This window comes from Hevea brasiliensis, chromosome 2 (assembly GCF_030052815.1).
Source record: "Hevea brasiliensis isolate MT/VB/25A 57/8 chromosome 2, ASM3005281v1, whole genome shotgun sequence".
NCBI classification, from domain to species: Eukaryota; Viridiplantae; Streptophyta; class Magnoliopsida; order Malpighiales; family Euphorbiaceae; genus Hevea; species Hevea brasiliensis.
Window position 1 is genome coordinate 4176241 of NC_079494.1, and position 17958 is coordinate 4194198.

General features: G+C 31.2%; 2 protein-coding genes across 2 annotated transcripts; one reads left to right on the forward strand and one right to left on the reverse strand.

Moving 5' to 3' along the window:
- Positions 1–7300: 7300 nt before the first annotated feature.
- LOC110640054 (uncharacterized) lies at positions 7301–9843 on the reverse strand. Its single transcript, XM_021791224.2, has 3 exons — positions 9363–9843; positions 8795–9133; positions 7301–7966 (listed from the first exon to the last, which is right to left on the reverse strand). The coding sequence occupies exons 1-3, from the start codon at positions 9645–9647 to the stop codon at positions 7469–7471; spliced, it is 1122 nt and encodes a 373-aa protein (XP_021646916.2). The 5' UTR covers positions 9648–9843; the 3' UTR covers positions 7301–7468.
- Positions 9844–13847: 4004 nt separating this feature from the next.
- Positions 13848–15392, forward strand: LOC110640026 (transcription repressor OFP7-like). The gene has a single exon (XM_021791159.2). The coding sequence runs from the start codon at positions 14143–14145 to the stop codon at positions 15142–15144; it is 1002 nt and encodes a 333-aa protein (XP_021646851.2). The 5' UTR covers positions 13848–14142; the 3' UTR covers positions 15145–15392.
- The last annotated feature ends 2566 nt before the right edge of the window (positions 15393–17958 follow it).

Consider the following 17958-nt stretch of genomic DNA (forward strand, 5'->3'; position numbering starts at 1 on the left):
AAATAAATGAAAAAAATTATGTAATGAATGAATTATTTTATATAGGTAATTTTATATAAAATAATAAATTAATTATGAAATAATAATTAAATTAAATTAAATCTCATAAAATTTAATTTTATTCATGTATTAAAAATAATTTTTTTAAAATAATAATAATTTTTTTATAATTAATTATTCTTATATAATTTATTTACCATTCCATATTAAATATGATTGTACTATATAACATCAATGTTATAAATAGCTTGTATGTTAGATAGTATAGAGAGAAAGAATTCCTATATTGTTAAAATATAATAAAGTGAAGGAATGACAAAGTGAAATATGTATAGAATTATATATATATAATTCAATATATATTATTCTATTATGGCACTTAACAAGTAGATGTGTCTGTTAATAGACAGACATATCAATTCTATACAAACAGTCACAACTGTTTGTATAGGTATCTGTTAATAAACAGACATGTCTATTCTATACAAATAGTCACAACTATTTGTATAGGTATCTTTTAATAAACAAACATGTCTATTACATAAACAGTTGTATCTATTGGAGATAGACAGATGTGTCTATCTAGTAAAGGTGCCATGACTTTTCATTCTTTATAAATATGGATGAGTTTTTTCAATCCATATATACTACTTCTACTTCTTCTTTTTTTCTAATATCTCTAAATTCAGTTCATATAAAGAGTTCTTAAGGGAAATCTTCAGGAGTTGCTGTCTGCAGATTTCAGGCTTTGTTGTATCCTGGAGGTATATTGCCATAACCTTGCAGCAATCTAGTGGGGGCAATTAATACCTTAAAGATAGTGATTCATCACGCCTCAAAGCCTATTCTACACCCACTGCCTCAACAATTTTAAGGTATTAATTGCAATGGAATTTAAGGCTGTTTCCGTGATGAATCAAGGGTTCGTGAAACTTGATCATTTTAAGGAGCAAATTATGTTCACTGAGAAGGTGAAAGCAGATCAGGAAAAGAAGATGAATTGCCATGCAGAGGTCATATTCTCAATAACTCATCAGATAGGTTATAAGATTTGTTTACCTCTGTCAAATCTCCAAAGGAAATATGGAATTCATTAGAATTCGAATATAATACAAAAAAAAGGTACGGATAAATTTCTCATTATGAAATATTTTGAATTCTAAATACTTGATAATATGCCTGTTATAGATAAGTCCATGAGTTGCATATCTTTATTTCAAAGTTTAAGGATTTGAAAGTGATAGTTCCTAAATCACTTACATATGAAAAGTTTTTTATGTAATAATTTGTCTTTATGTTAATGACATACTTATAATTAGAAGAAATATAAGGTTATATTATGATGCTAAAAGCTCATGGTGAATGTGTTAAAGAATGTAATAAGATTTATGTGCATAAGTTGAAAAACACTTTTTGTATGCATAAATCCTAATTCATATTAATTGTGTCTATCACTAACTAGGTGGGGATATTGTTAAAAATATTAGTGATAATAAAATTTATCTCATTTGAAAGAGTTATTTATGTTCATTAAAAGGCATCAAAATGAACTATTCATTACCGATAGCTATATCTATTTTAAAAGGTGTAAATGAACAAATATAAATGTTCTAAAAGATACAAAGTGAATGATTGTATCTGTTCTAAGAGGTATAAATGAATGGTTGTATCTGTTCTAAGAGGTATAGGTGAATAGTTGTATCTATTCTAAGATGTATAAGTGAACAGTTGCATCTGTTCTAAGAGGTATAAGTGAACAGTTGTATATGTTCTAAGAGGTATAAGTGAATAAATATAATTATGCTAAGAGATACAAAGTGAATGGTTGTATCTGTTCTAAGAGGTATAAATGAATAGTTGTATCTGTTCTAAGAGGTATAAATGAACGGTTGTATATGTTCTAAAAGGCATAAGTGAACAGATGTAATTGTTCTAAGAGATACAAAGTGAACGGTTGTATCTGTTATAAAAGGTATAAGTGAACAGATGTAATTGTTCTAAGAGATACAAAGCAAACGATTGTATTTATTCTAAAAGGTGTAAGTGAACAGATGCAATTATTCTAATAGATACAAAGTGAACTATTGTATATGTTTGAAGAGATGCAAATGCTTTATAAATAGTAGTTTGAAACAAAAATCTATTAACTTTTCTTTTTTGTCTCTTCTCTTCATTTTTACCGACAATCAACATTATTATTCTTTAATTTATTCTTGGGAGAATTTTAAAATTGCTGTCTAGATTTATATTTTGGTTATTATCCTTGAGGGATCTGCCTAAAACTACCCAGCTATAACATAGTGGGGGTTTTACTCTTTTCAATTTCATTATATTGAGGGAAGCAAATACTCCATATGATATTTGTTGCAAATTGACTGGAAATTTTGGTAGAATAATTACTCAAATTGAGTACACTAATGCTATTGATAGCTTAATATATGCTATGTATTACACTAGACCTGATATTGCTTTCGCAGTATTTAAATTATCAAGTTATACTAGTAATATTAGTATGAAATACTGGAAAGAAATTTCAAGGTTTGGATATTAAAAAAAAAAAAGAATTATAAACTATAGATTATTCTGTGATAAATTTCCAAATGTGTTAAAACCATATAAAGAGTTGTATTCATGCAAAAAGTTGTCTCTTGGCCAAAAGATGTAACTAAATAAAAGATGCAATTCTTCTTAATAGTTACATGTATGAAGAAATGAATTTATTGGCCAAAAGGTTGATACATTTTGAGTAGTAAATATAAGAGCCTTACAAGTCGTTTGTAAGAAGTGACAAAAGGACAAATGAGTATGCATTTGTGTGTGTGTGCAAGTTTAGCTTGGTTCTTTATTGTTGGATACTCTCATTTTAAACAAGTTATGGAGTAATTTATTTCTGCAAATAAGGTACAAATCTAGACTGTAAATTATTTATGCAGTTCATGTTATAAACATGTGATTATATGATTGACTAGTGAAACAAATATGGTTGGAGATCCTAAAGAGTTATACAAATGCCAATTGGATAAGTAGTACTTAGGATAATAAGTCAACCTTTGGTTGGGTGTCCACTTTAAGTGGAGATTTTGTTTCTTAGGCATCAAAGAAACAAACTTGTATAACTCATTCTACGGTGAAATCCGAATTTATAACTTTGGCTAATGTTGGTAAAGAAGCAGAATGGCTGAGAAACTTGTTATTGGATATTAAGTTGTGGCCACAACCTGTGCCATCTATTTCTTTATATTATAATAGTCAAAATCATGATGGCTCAAGCTTATAGTAAAATATACAATTGAAAGTATATATATATAAGCTTAAGACATGAAAATAGAAGACAATTAGTCTCTAATGGTGTTATTACCATGTTATGTTAAATCCTATAATAATCTAGCAAATCCTTTAATAAAAGGGCTCTCGAGAGTTATGATCATAAGTACATGTGCTGATTAGGATTTAGAGTATTCCATTAAATTTACTACTGATGGGAACCCTACTTTATAGTATTATTACTAAATAAAGTTTAAAGGGTAACAACAAGTCATTAGTAAATGTTGTAATTAAGTACTTAGTGTACTAAGTTAAAGGAATGAGGATGAGTATTTATGCTCTTAATGAAGTTTAAAATTATTACAAAGGAAACTTCACCTATATGAACATAGGAAGTGGTGCCGCTTCAATAAAAGTGAGAATAACTTTTGTAAATGTTCATGAAAACAGGAGGTAGCACAAGGCCATATTCGTGCTAAAATTTTGGTGAACTTTTTAAGTCGAACTAATTGATTCGTGTGTGTAGTATTTCCGGTTCTATTTAATAGGAATCTAGGTTTAAGCTAAGGCCACCATGATTTCTTTAGAACTTTAAATACTTACACTAAGGAAAAGTTTAAATCGAAAGATACTTTTCATTATGCATGAAACAATGGGATCTAACAATACAAGCTAAGTGGGGGATTGTTATAAATAGCTTGTATGTTAGATAGTATAGAGAGAAAGAATTCCTATATTGTTAAAATATAATAAAGTGAAGGAATGACAAAGTGAAATATGTATAGAATTATATATATATAATTCAATATATATTATTCTATTATGGCACTTAACAAGTAGATGTGTCTGTTAATAGACAGACATATCAATTACAAACAGTCACAACTGTTTGTATAGGTATCTGTTAATAAACAGACATGTCTATTCTATACAAATAGTCACAACTATTTGTATAGGTATCTTTTAATAAACAGACATGTCTATTACATAAACAGTTGTATCTATTGGAGATAGACAGATGTGTCTATCTAGTAAAGGTGCCATGACTTTTCATTCTTTATAAATATGGATGAGTTTTTTCAATCCATATATACTACTTCTACTTCTTCTTTTTTTCTAATATCTCTAAATTCAGTTCATATAAAGAGTTCTTAAGGGAAATCTTCAGGAGTTGCTGTCTGCAGATTTCAGGCTTTGTTGTATCCTGGAGGTATATTGCCATAACCTTGCAGCAATCTAGTGGGGGCAATTAATACCTTAAAGATAGTGATTCATCACGCCTCAAAGCCTATTCTACACCCACTGCCTCAACAATCACAACAAACAGAGCTTTAGAATGGGATCTTGGGCCACAGCATGTGTGAACGCATATAATTTCCCAGTGTATGAAATTCAGATATTCACCGACACAATCCTATCTTTGTAGTTGGTATCATAATTCAGAGTTAATTTTGGATTGCTTGCCTTCTTTCAGTTTACATGATCACATTGGCCAGAAGAACTCTGCAAGATAGCATCTAACCTCATTTAAAACTTGTGAACTCGTGCACTTATTGGAAATATGTTTTTGCTCAAATTAGTTCCATTGATCAACTTTCTTAATAATTTTTTTTTTTTTTGTAGTTTAATCCAGTTTGAGTTGCCATTTCATTTGATGGCTGAATAACTGAATTTATAGAATCAAACTGATAATTTAGGATTAATTTGTTGAGATTTTACGGCTGTAACATGATTTTGCAAATCAGTAGAGTGATCTATCTTAGCAATGATCAACTAAAAGGATTTGCCCCAAGCAAATTACTCACACTAGCCATAAGCAAGCATCACTTGAGTCTAGTGGAGATTGATTTAGTGGTTGAAGCCATATATCATAGTCCTAAGTTTGAGTTTTCAACTACTCCAATCCTCTTATCAATCACCTATTATTTCACTTAGGGGTGACCACAGTTTGGTTCGGAGCGTGAACCAGACCAAGTCAATAGTTTTGTCCTTGAACCGAATCAGGACCCAAGGGGGTGGACTGGTTATGGTTCCCCCATTCTTGAACTGTAACCGGTTGATTCAAACCGATGGTTTCGAATAAAAACTATCCCTATTTAATTTTTTTAATTTCATTTTCTAACATTTTTCCAATATTATATAGATGATTTTGAGCATATTTAGTTTTTAAACCATTCTCAAATAAAGTGCACAATAATTTTTAAACATTTTTTACATTAATTAGCATATTTCAGATTTTTAGGTTTGATTCGAAATTTTTAAAATTTTATTTATTTTGAGCATATTTAATTTTTATATCATTTTCAACTAAGGTACACAATCATTCTATTAATTTTTTTTAAAGTTAATCTAATATATTTTAGAATTTTAAATTCGATTTAAAATTTAAAATTTTATTTTGTAATATTTTTCCTAGCTTATATAGATGATGATTGTGAGAATCTTTAATTCTTTAACTCTTCTCAAATAAGCAATACAATAACTTCTATGAATTTTTTCAAGTTAATTAGCTTACGTAGATTTGAACCAGAATCAGTCCCCGTGGAATCCCAACTGTAACCGCTTCAAAATCGGATCGAAACCATGAATGAATGAGAACCGATTCAAACCAACTATTTGACAGCCAGTTCTGGTTCAACCTAGCCAACGGTCAGAAACTGTCGATTCTAATCCAAAACCAACACTTGGCCAGGTCTAATTCCATTCAGAGGATGAATATCAAATAATAGACAAGTTTCACACGTCCAGACATAATCTCAGCAACTTCATGAATAAAGGGGAAAAAAATATGGAAATGAACCTCCGAGGTATATTCCATAGGTGGAGATTGCAGACAATCAACGTGTCTGCTTTTCTCGTCATTGTAAACACATCAAAACTTCAAATTTCTTAATCTAACAAAAACAACATAAAAATCTTAGCAGAGATCAATAAGGCATCAATAATAGGCAGAGTTTAAGGTCAACTTCAAAAAGTAATGAAGAGAATTTGGGTAAGTTCATTTGACACAGGCAACACAGGCAATATCAAAATTGCAATGGGCTGGAAAGCCAAACTTTTGGCTCTCTGCATTCATTATAAGTCTTCTAGCATTGAAATTTGCTGCATCAAGAGTGGGTAAACAGATGCAAATTTCCATTCTATAATTCCTCACTAGAAATACAAGCCATTTTATTGTGATAAATACCAGATTGTAAGGAAAGAAGAGAATCAATTAGTAATTAAATTATGTTTGGAGAACAATCCTAAATATTAAGAAATTAAGGTTTCGTTTGTTTCACGAAAATATTTTCTGTATTTTATATTATTTGAGGCTCAGGAGGAAAATGAAACAACGAAAGAGAAAATTAAATTATTTTTTTAAAAAAATAACTTTCTTTTCTTGAAAAAAAAATTATTTTTCATTTTCTAAATTTTGATAATCTTATTAAAATATAAAAATATTTATACATATATAATATATATTTAACATTGTAATTAAATAATAAAAAATATTTTCATGAAAAAATATTTTTTATTAAACAATATTTTTTATATGTAAGTTATTTTGTACAAAATAAATGAAATATAAGAAATCAATTGAATTACATGTGTCTCTATAGAAAGTGAAATTGATGGTCTGTAGGCAAGAGGAGGTGAGGAATTAGGGGAAGAAAAATCTAGCAGTGTGGCTAGAATAAAGTTTCTCTTAGTTTTCTTATATCAAATGCTTGAATAACTATTTTTGTTTAAAAAATAAAACATTTCAATCTTTCAAAAAAAATAAAACACTTGAATAAATTAAAATTCAGAAAATGAAAAAAAAAACATTAGAGAAAACAAAGAAAATTAAGTTTAATTATAAAAGCGGTATAAATCATATAGACTTCCTTTAAAATAAATATTTGTAGAAAAAAAATTAATTAAATTATCAAACTTATACTTAATTTTTATTTATTATTTAAAATAAAATTTTTAAAATTAAAAAAATTAAATTTTTCAATTCAAATATAAAAACGAACAAAAGAAAAAAAAAAAAACAAATAAGTTGAATTGAATTCTTACCAGAAACATCCAATAACCATAGCCTTTGAAGAAAAAAAATATTCAATCAGGTTTATCTATATGTTCTATATGTACAGGGAAATATCCTGAGGTATCATTTCTCCCTCTAACATAAAAAACTAAAAAAGGAAAAAAATAAAAAAGAACAGAAATAGCTCAGTCATTGCTCTCCACCTTCTTGCTCTCTCTTGAGATCAGAAGGAGGTAGAAAGCAATCCATTGACAACCCACAAATATTAAAATCAACTTCTTCAATTCTCCATGATTCTTCAATCTTCCTCTTGTGATTATGGGACTCTCCATACCTATATAATGTTGCAGTGGTCTTTCCACTATGTGCTATATTGATGCCTTCAATATATCTATAATCCCCAACCAATGATTCCATACTTGTTTCCCAGTAGACACTATCATTCCCCCGGATAGGTTTCATCTTCACCAGCTTTGTATCTTCAAATTTGACAAGCAGTCCTGTCCTTTGGCTGAAGTAGCCCCATACCGTATGGTGAAGGATTTCAGTGTTGGGAGAAGATTGACTTTTCAGGACGTTTGCATCAGTCTCGAGTTTGAGCACAAAACAGTCTTCATTATTTACATTCTTCTCTCCAATGCATACTGCTTCTAAGAACAAGTTGGCCGTGCACCTGGGATCCAATCCCTGATGAGATCAAACCATGAATATTATGCACACAAGTTTGACATAATATGGTTCAGACAAATAACAAGAATATGATGTCGGTCTCACACTATTTTTTTTTTTTTATTTTCTTCAAGAGGTGTATCCCAGTTGTTAGCCAATCAGATTAATCATCTTGCGTCAAACAGTACACTTATAGCTCCCAAGGTTCCCAAGCCCACTTCATCATTAATCACTAGGCCAATGAATCATTAGTGATCTCACACTATTAAATTCAAAAAACAACTGACTTTTTATGAATAATGATACACTACTTGTACACCTTATAATTTGCCCAAATATAGTTTAGCCAAATAAAATGTATTCTGATCCAATAAAAGTAATCATAGAATTTTCTCTACAATCAAATTTTAATTTTCCAATCATGAATTTCGACCAAGCTTCATGGTAAAGTATGCTGACTAATAGCATTCAAGATTGACACATCATGCATGCCAGAGACAGCTTATGGTACCAAGTTGAAAACTTCATTGGAAAAATCTCTTCTCCAGTTTGAAATTTAGAATTTTACGTAATTCAATTCAATTGTTTTTTTTTTATTAATTTTCATATTTGAAATGAAAAAATTCAATTTTTTAAACTTTAAAAATTTTATTTTCAATAATTTAAAAGTCAAATTTAATTGTGTAAACATTTAATTGAATTCTTATTTTGCAAATGATTTATTCCAAGACATTTTTTCCTGAAGAGGGGAATTTTGAACTTGTAACTTCCTTTGTGCTGAAGATATATGAGACGTAATTAATGGAGTATAAATGTGTGTGCGCGGGCACGCTGGAAGAAGATTACCTGGAAGAAACGTCTCAAGGGACGTGGTGGGCCTCTATTGGCATGACAAGGTTGAGAAGAGGACTGGTTCCACGCAACCTTGCCATCACTACCTGCACTAACCTTATAACCGGAAACAACTAGTTCTAAGTACCAAAGGTCAGGGTTTTTTTGCCAAAGCACAAACCCACCAACCTCAGAATTGCCTCTTGTTTGCACGCTATCATCACCCTGGTGCATTTCTGACCCTGCCATCTTAACCTGCCCTACTGCATACATACTAGTCACTGAATTCAGAGCCGCCGGTCCTCCTGTTGCTGCTACATATTGCTGCACTATATATTTCGCAGTAGATGCTTCCTGTTCATTAATTTAAAAAATAAATTAAAATTACCAATCCCACAAAAATAATTTAGCCTATATTAGCATCAGAATCGTGAAATGCTGATAATTACAAGGAAGATTAAAATACGTCAAAATATATAACATGGGTAAGGTTTGATTTTAGTAAAAAAAAAAAATTCCCAAATGTGTGTTATGGATGTTCTAGCTAGGGTTTGATTGAAAGGAAAGAAAATGAAATACATACAATGGAACGATCTCTGATAGAGCGAGTGACAGGCTGATCCGGGTGGACTTGAAAAGGAATAAGAGGAGAGCCAACAAGCTTGAGCAATGCAATAAACTCATCGTTAGATTTAGCTTGGAGATGGGATGATTTATCTGCAGATTGAGCTCTCATCAATGCACGCATGTTCGCCCATCTGGAAGCCCCATTGCTGCCCATGCTTGTAAACATCTCTTCCGGAACAGGCACCTCCAAGACGGTGTCAAGCCCATCTTCCCTATCGAAATTTGGGCACAGCGTCCTCATATCAATCAAGGAATTAACAAAGAAAAACGAGGGAGATGGAGGGAGAAAGAGGAACGGAAAAGAAACCTCTCTCCCTCTTTCCCTCGAACTGAAACTGGATTGAGGGAATGCAAATGAGAGAGATTAAGGGGCTTCTTCATTTTACTTTTCATCGTTCTAAGGCAATCCTTGAACGTAGGTGTCGTGTTCGCACGATTTTAGCGGCTTTCTTCTGTTTAATTACGGAAGCTGTAGCAGCCACCCACCAATACCAATTTGCTTCCTTCTTAACCCCTTAACCAATTGGACTACGACACGTCAAAACATAGTGGATGTTTTCACTGTCAAGGGAGGCTCCGACTGGTTGTTAAGGAATGATATGACAGTAATGAGAAGCATGTGATAATTAGTTTGGACTGGTGGCTTGACTATGATCACCAAATAAGGTACTTCTGACCGATCATTTGGAGCCGGCTCTAATTATCATGCAGACCACACCTCCCCCTCAGTGGGTTCAATGGGCAATGGCATTGGGAATAAACCTTGACACTTGAGGGTGAGCCCTAGTGACAATGTCACTCAGGTGGCATAACTAAATCCAATCGATGAAATTGGGTTATTTTGATAAGAGTACGTGCGATTTGATTTGATTTTTATTAATAATAATAAAAATTTTTAATTTTTAATTTTTAATTATTAATTCAATTATTAAAATAATTAAATTTTAATTAATTAATATATTAATTATAATTTTATTAATAATATATTATTTATAATTATTATTGTTAATAACATTTAATTTATAATTATTCTCTTATTACTGTTAAATTATATTTATTATTTTTTATAAATAAGAAAGGACTATTAATATATTTTTATTAATATTTAATTAATTAATTGATAATTTAAAAATATATATTTTAATTTTTTTAATTTAGTTATAACTATAACTCACCTAATATTTTCAATTTCAATTAATTTTGATTTTCTCTTAATTTCAATTCGCTTCGGTTAACAAATTTAAAATTAGTTAACAATTCAGTTAGTTAAAACTTGGGTTCGATTTATTAACCAAATGCTCACCCCTAATGAGAGCCAAGAGGTTTGCTAAACACATGGTTAATTAGAAGGCTAATTATAAAAATAGTTTAAGACTTCGCTTATTTCACAACAAATTATTTGTGTAGGAAAAATATTTTCTGTGAAAATTACTTTATAAAAAAATATTTTCACGAAAATATTTTTTATTATTTGGTTGTAATGTTAAATTAATATAATATATATATATATATATCATGTGTAAATATTATATAATTTATCTAATTAATTATTTCCAAAAACAAAGTTTATCCAATTAATTATGTCAATATTTAAATTAAATCATCAAAATACAAAAAAGAAAAAGTTCACAATATTTTTATAATTAGCCCACTAATGATCGGAATGGTTCTATAGTTTTTGTTGCTACTAATTACGAATCATCTATATGATCATTAAATTTATGCTAAAATTGACTCATTATTTAAGCTAACATTCTTTTTTTTTTTATATATAGTAAAATTATAAACACATAGAAATAAATAAAATTTTTATTAAAAAAAATAATATATTATTATTAAACAATTTTAATTAAGAGATTCAGGATAGAGAGAACTTTTCATCGATTTCATCCTGCACAATATTAAAGAAAAAATAAGATAAAAAAAAATTAATTGGATGCAAAATGACTCGGATCGGCGACGGAAAAAATTCGTCACTGATACTCTTTTTCCGTCGCTGAAGATTTCAACGACGGATTTCTAACGGATTAAAATCCATTGTTGATATCCTCTCGCTAATTTTTGTGATGGAATTCCTTTTGCCATTGCTAAATTTAGAAAATACAGTCGCAAATATTTGCGACGCCATTCTCAAATGCTTTAAAAATACGCAAGCCCCATTCACGATACATGTAACATATGATATTTTGATAAAATAAAATATAAAATACAATAAGAAATAGTGAAAAAAAAAAAAAAAAAAAAAGGGAGAGTGAACTAGGGATCAGGGGAGGCGGCTGGTAGCCAAAAACAAAGGAAGGGATTGGTCTGGGAGTGGGAGGATAGAAATTTTATTTTATTCGTACTAACACTATGAACTAAACGGCTGCGTTTAACAGCCTGAATACTATTGCCCTACCTTTAGCGACGACATTACTGACGGATTTATCACCGTCGCTAAATTTCGTCGCTGTTGACTTTAAAAATAAGTCTGCTGCAAATCTGTTACTAATCTCGTCGGTAATTAAATTCCGTTGCAAATTCAGTCGCTGAAAGTGCTGTTTTTTTGGTAGTGCATTAAAGAAAAAAATAAGATAAAAAATAATAATAATTAGATGCAAAACGACTCGGATGAGAGCTGAGAATAATTGCCATCCCTCTGCCATAGATATAGCCAGTGAGTTCCAGCTTGAGTATATACATAGTGCATGTTAGTAGAAATGCCAAAATGCTAAATGCTTTGAAAGAAAAGGTGTGCGTATATATATATATATATATATATATATATAGAGAGAGAGAGAGAGAGAGAGAGAGAGAGAGAGAGAGAGAGAGAGAGAGAAAATTCTATAATATGCAGAATTTTCCACTTTGTTTACAGTGGTTGGGTTGTTGTGCAGCTGTTGAGAGAATGATACATACATGTATGGCCGAGGCATGGAATTTGTCACACTTCTGGCTTCTCATAGGAGCACTTAGCTTCGAGCTATCAACTATGTGAACCTTAGCTCGCTCGCTGTTCCCTTTTTCTTTTCTTTTGGGTGCTTTCGTGGACTGCGTCAATGTAATTGTGTATATGGCAGGATACATCCATGTCCTTCTCTCTCTCTCTCTCTCTCTCTCTCTCTCTCTCTCTCTCTCTATATATATATATATATATATATACATATATATTTTATTAATAAGACATACAAATCTCCAAAATTAATGAACAAGACTAATATATATCAAAAGCGACTCTTTCACCTTTTCTTCCTTTTCTTTTCTTTGTTAGTCCCTTTCTATATAGTTGAATTGAGACTTTTTCAACTTACATTTTTATTGCAATCATTAATCGTTTTTTATATATATGTATAAGATAAATTAATTAGGACTATATACTTTCACAAGGAAAAAAATTTACTATTAGATTTGATACATTATATATATATATATATATATATATATATATATATATATCATCTAATTTATTATAGACTTGAGATACACATATATGATTACACATACTTTAAGTGTGGATCTTATCATATTGTATCATTTATAATAATTCGAGTTTAAGACTCTGTTTGTTTTACGAAAAATATTTTTCATATTTTTTAGTATTTGAAAGCACTCAGGAAAACTAAGTCATTTTTAAGGAAAATAACTTTCATTTTTCAAAAGAGTAAGTCATTTTCCATTTTCTAAATTTTAAAAATCTTATTAAAATGTGAACACACTCATATATATATATATGAAATAAATAAATATTATTAATTTAACATTACAACCAAATAACCAAAAATGTTTTCTTAGAAAATATTTTTCATGTACAAGTCATTTTCTGTGAAGCAAACAAAGCCTAAGTAAAAATTTCTTTTACCAGATAAAGAAGATTAGTTAGAAGCTCAAAAGGAAAAATTAAAAAGACCCATATACTAATTTCTAATTGAAATTCAAACCCTTTTCTTACCATCCTATATATACAGTGAAACCTAAACAGCAGTTTATGAATCCAACAATTTTATAATTGACTTGGTACGCACTTTCTCCTTACATCTCAAAGAAATTAACCCCAATTATACACATGATAAACTTTGGATATGAAGGGTGTTTATCTTAGATTATAAGCTAGTAAAATTAGCAATCAATTTATAATATCTAAAAATAAGTTGATCCGTTTGTTTATAACAATTTTTCGACATATAAGTTGATAAGTTGAATTTATAAATTAAAAAAAAAAAATAAGTTAAAAATCTAACTTATTATTTTGATACTTATAAGTCATGAATTTATATGTTAGTTTGACCAAATACTTCATTGTTTCAACTTTATTTAATTTTTAAAATTTCATTATAGATATCATTTAATACTAATTTTAATAATAAATATACTCATAAGTTATTTTTTTACGAAATTCATTAACTGCTTATCAGACAATTATAACCACTTTATTCAAATATGTAATTGCTTAAAATTGTAAATTGCTTAAACATAATTCCGGAAGTGGAAATAATTTTTTTTATAAGAAAGTTATTTTGTATTAATCCCACCGCCTACTTCACACAACTTTTCGAACTGTATGATTCACTATGGAATTCCAAGTAGCTTTCAGGTATAAAGCATACATCATCACTTGGATTTGGTCATTCCTATATTATTTTATGTAGCCTTCTTCTTATCAAGGCCGGCCTCTCTCCTCATTCTTCTCTATATATTCAATAATTGTAGCGTCAACCTTCACAGGTTTCAATAAGCATCATTCAACTTCTAATAACAAAATGTCTAAGCGTTTCAAGCTTAAGCTCTCTCGTGTCATACCTTCATTTCAAATCTGTCGATCTAAAAATGCATCAGAAATTCCAATCCCAGCAATCTACAGGGTATCACCTTTCAACAGAAAGGTACTTGGAATCAATTACCCTAAACTCCCAGACCCACCACCGTCAACACCAGATTACAAACGCCATGTGTCGCAGAAGAAAGCATCCGCCGCCTGCAGAAGGCAATCAAGATCACTTGCATATTATTTAGCAGATTATAGCTTAGAATCCGTGGATTTTGCACAGGAGAAAGAAGCTTATGAGAGGCCTGCCAGACTTCATCGATTTATGCAGAGTGTATCATTTTCCGATGAGAGTAATGGGAATATCTCACCGGTTATATTTGCTGCAAACCAGAATAACAAGAACAAAGAAAACAAGAAAGTTTCCAAGAAAGATGAAATAAGTGTTTCATGGGAACGTGGTGGCTGCAACTTTAGCAGCAAGCTGGCTGAAGAAAATGAAATAGAAACTGAAACCCTACTCTTTTCTTCAAGAAGCTTCTCATACGATTCTTCATATGACTTCTGTCATCCAGCTATGGATAGCATAACCAAGAATACAGATAACGGAAGCAAGAAAACATGTAACATGAAAATTCGAACACTCAAACGCCAGGTTTCGAAGAACTGGAAGCTTTCTCCGGAGATTACTTCTCCGATGAGAGCATCGGTTCTGCGGCGGATGGTTTCGTGCACGGCTGATGGGAAGGTGAAGGAGAGCGTAGCAGTGGTGAAGAAATCAGAGGATCCTTACCAGGACTTTAAAAGGTCCATGCTAGAGATGATATTGGAGAAGCAAATGTTTGAGGCCAAGGATTTAGAGGAACTTTTGCAGTGTTTCTTGTCCTTGAATTCCAGGCAATATCATGGAGTTATTGCAGAGGCCTTCTCGGAGATTTGGGAGATCTTGTTCTGTGATTCTCCTGCAAAGAAGCGAAATTCCATGAGAATTTCTTGATTTAAAGCTTAAATTGAGAAGGATAAAGAGAACCGACGGGTGCTTGGTACGAGAAGTTATTCTCGTAGATAGAGAAAATACTATTGTGCTTTACCCGTTAAAGGGCCGACCAGATTTAAATAAGATTATTTCTGATCTATTGAACTAAAAAAAAATCAGTGTTTGTTGCTATTTTTAATTATGAAGTTTTATTTATTTCTTTCCCTAGGATTGTTGCCATTGTAAATGAAGTTATCATATAAATAAGAAAGCTTGCTATAGAAAATTAAATTAATTTGATTTATTTTTTTATTATAATAAAAAAATTGCTCACCCTTATCTTAATGATTTCTTAAACCAAAGGGAGTTTTATTAATAAGAAAAAGAGAGTATGAGTGAATATTGCCTAAAAAAAAGAGAATTATAAAGGATAATCCCATTCTCGAATAAGTGATTGAGTGCCAGGGTAATTAAAAATTCATCTTTAAAGGGCTAAAGATAAATAATAAAAAGAAAATGAATAAAATCTTAATAAAATAGAGAGATCAAAATAAAAATATAAAATATTATGATACTAAAATTGAATAATGTAAAAATGTAAATGAAATTATGCAAAAGTATAGGGGCCAAAACAAAAAGATATGAAATTGATAAAAGTTATTGTGGCTTATCCAGGATAGCCAATCAGCTTAAAATAACCTTCTCTTGTGTGCCTATCCAGATTGCAATAGTCACAGGGGTCCGCTAAAATCCCTTCATGACCCCAGTGACTTAGCAGCTAGAGTTGTAATTCAACATTCTCATATGAGACTCAATTGTACTTCTCTCTGTGCTTCTACTTTTAAAATCATAGAGCATGCATTGTTCATAGTTGGAAGAGGATCTAATAAGAGAATTTGACTTCATCATAGACATCACTTTGTCCCATCAAAAGCTGCACGAGTTTGCCATTGTTGGAAATCTCAACAACCTATTTCATCGAACCACAAATGCAATGCGAAGAGCTTCAACACTAGCTAACTCATCCCACAACTACTTCAATTTTATGTAATAGTCATTCATGAATTTGAAGCTATCTTCCTTTTAATTTGAATTTGAAGCTGTCTTCCTTTTAATCTGATGGACCATTAGTCCATTACTATCTCTATAGTGCTCTGAGATCTCTTCCCTCCCACTAACTCCTTAGAAATTGAGTTAAGCAACATGAAGTGATCATGTAATCACAACTCCACTTCTTGAAATCTTTAAATCCTTCCTTTGGTGCTATAATCTTGCTATCCATAAAACCTAACTTATTCTTTACCTCAAGTCCTGTATTCATGGCTCTGCACCAGGATCTTTCTTGCCTGTAAGATAAGCTAAAATGAAAACCATTCCGAGATGATCTAATCCTTGCAAATTCAATAGATCTTTTGATGCATTCTAGTTCTTACTCGAATCCGTGGTTGCATTTGTTGTGTTTCAATCTCTTGTGCTACTTTCTTCCATTAAAGTCAAAGAAATACAGCTAAAACAAATCCCTAACAATTCCCTTGCTATTGAGAAATATGCAAGGGTGTAGGGCGTTCACCAAAAGCGACACGCCATGTCGGCGCCCGGGTGTGGTGTTAAGTGAGCAAGGGTTCCCATATCATGGACGGGTGTGGGTAAAGAAGTTAGTCCATAGGACAGATAGTAGAATAATAGTGGAACAGAACACAAGATAGACATAGAAAATAATAGAAGATATCATAAAAGGAGACCAATTAGGAAGGAGCAGGATAGGAGGATCAGGGTTGGTACTTGGAATGTTGGATCATTTACAGGAAAATTAATGGAGCTTGTGGATACCTTGAAAAGGAGAAGGGTGAATATTACTTGCATTCAGGAGACTAAATGGGTAGGAGAGAAAAGTAAAGAAGTGGGTAGTTCAGGGTACAAACTGTGGTTTACTGGAAAGGAGAGAAATAAGAACGGAGTAGGCATAATCATAGACAGGATATTGAAAGACGCAGTAATAGCTGTGAAAAGAGTAGGAGATAGAATTATACTAGTAAAGCTAGTACTAGAAGGAGAAACAATAAATATAGTTAGTGCTTATGCCCCACAAATAGGACTAGACAGTGAGAGTAAACAAAAGTTTTGGGAAGATATAGATGATTTAATGCAAAGCATACCGAATGAAGAGAATGTTTTCATTAGTGGAGATTTGAATGGACATGTAGGAAGTGATAGACAAGGTTATGAGAATGTTCATGGAGGTTTTGGTTTTGACAGTTGAAATGAGGAGGGAAAAAGCATCCTAGATTTTGCTATGGCATACGACCTAATACTAGCAAATACCTACTATATAAAAAGAGAGTCACATTTAGTGACTTTCAAAAGTGGGCAACATAGAAACCAAATCGACTTCCTCTTAACCAAGAAGACAAATAGAGCTCTATGCAAGGATTGCAAGGTCATTCCAGGAGAGGCTTTAACAAGTCAACATCGGCTGGTGGTCTTGGATGTCAAGTTTAGGAATAATTCAAGTAAGGTCATAAGAAATAGTGTAGCTCGAACAAAGTGGTGGGAGTTCAAAGGAGTAAAGCAAGTGAAGTTCAAAAATGAGCTTCTTGAGTCCGAAATATGGAAGTTAGATATGGAGGCCAATGATATGTGGATACAGATAGTATCAAAGATTAGAGAAGTAGCTAGAAAAGTACTTGGAGAGTCTAAAGGACATGGACCACCCTCAAAAGAGAGATGGTGGTGGAATGAGGAAGTACAAAAGGCAGTGAAGAGAAAAAGGGAATGGTATAAGAAATTACCTAAATGTGATAATAATGAGGTATATGAACAGTACAAGATAGCAAA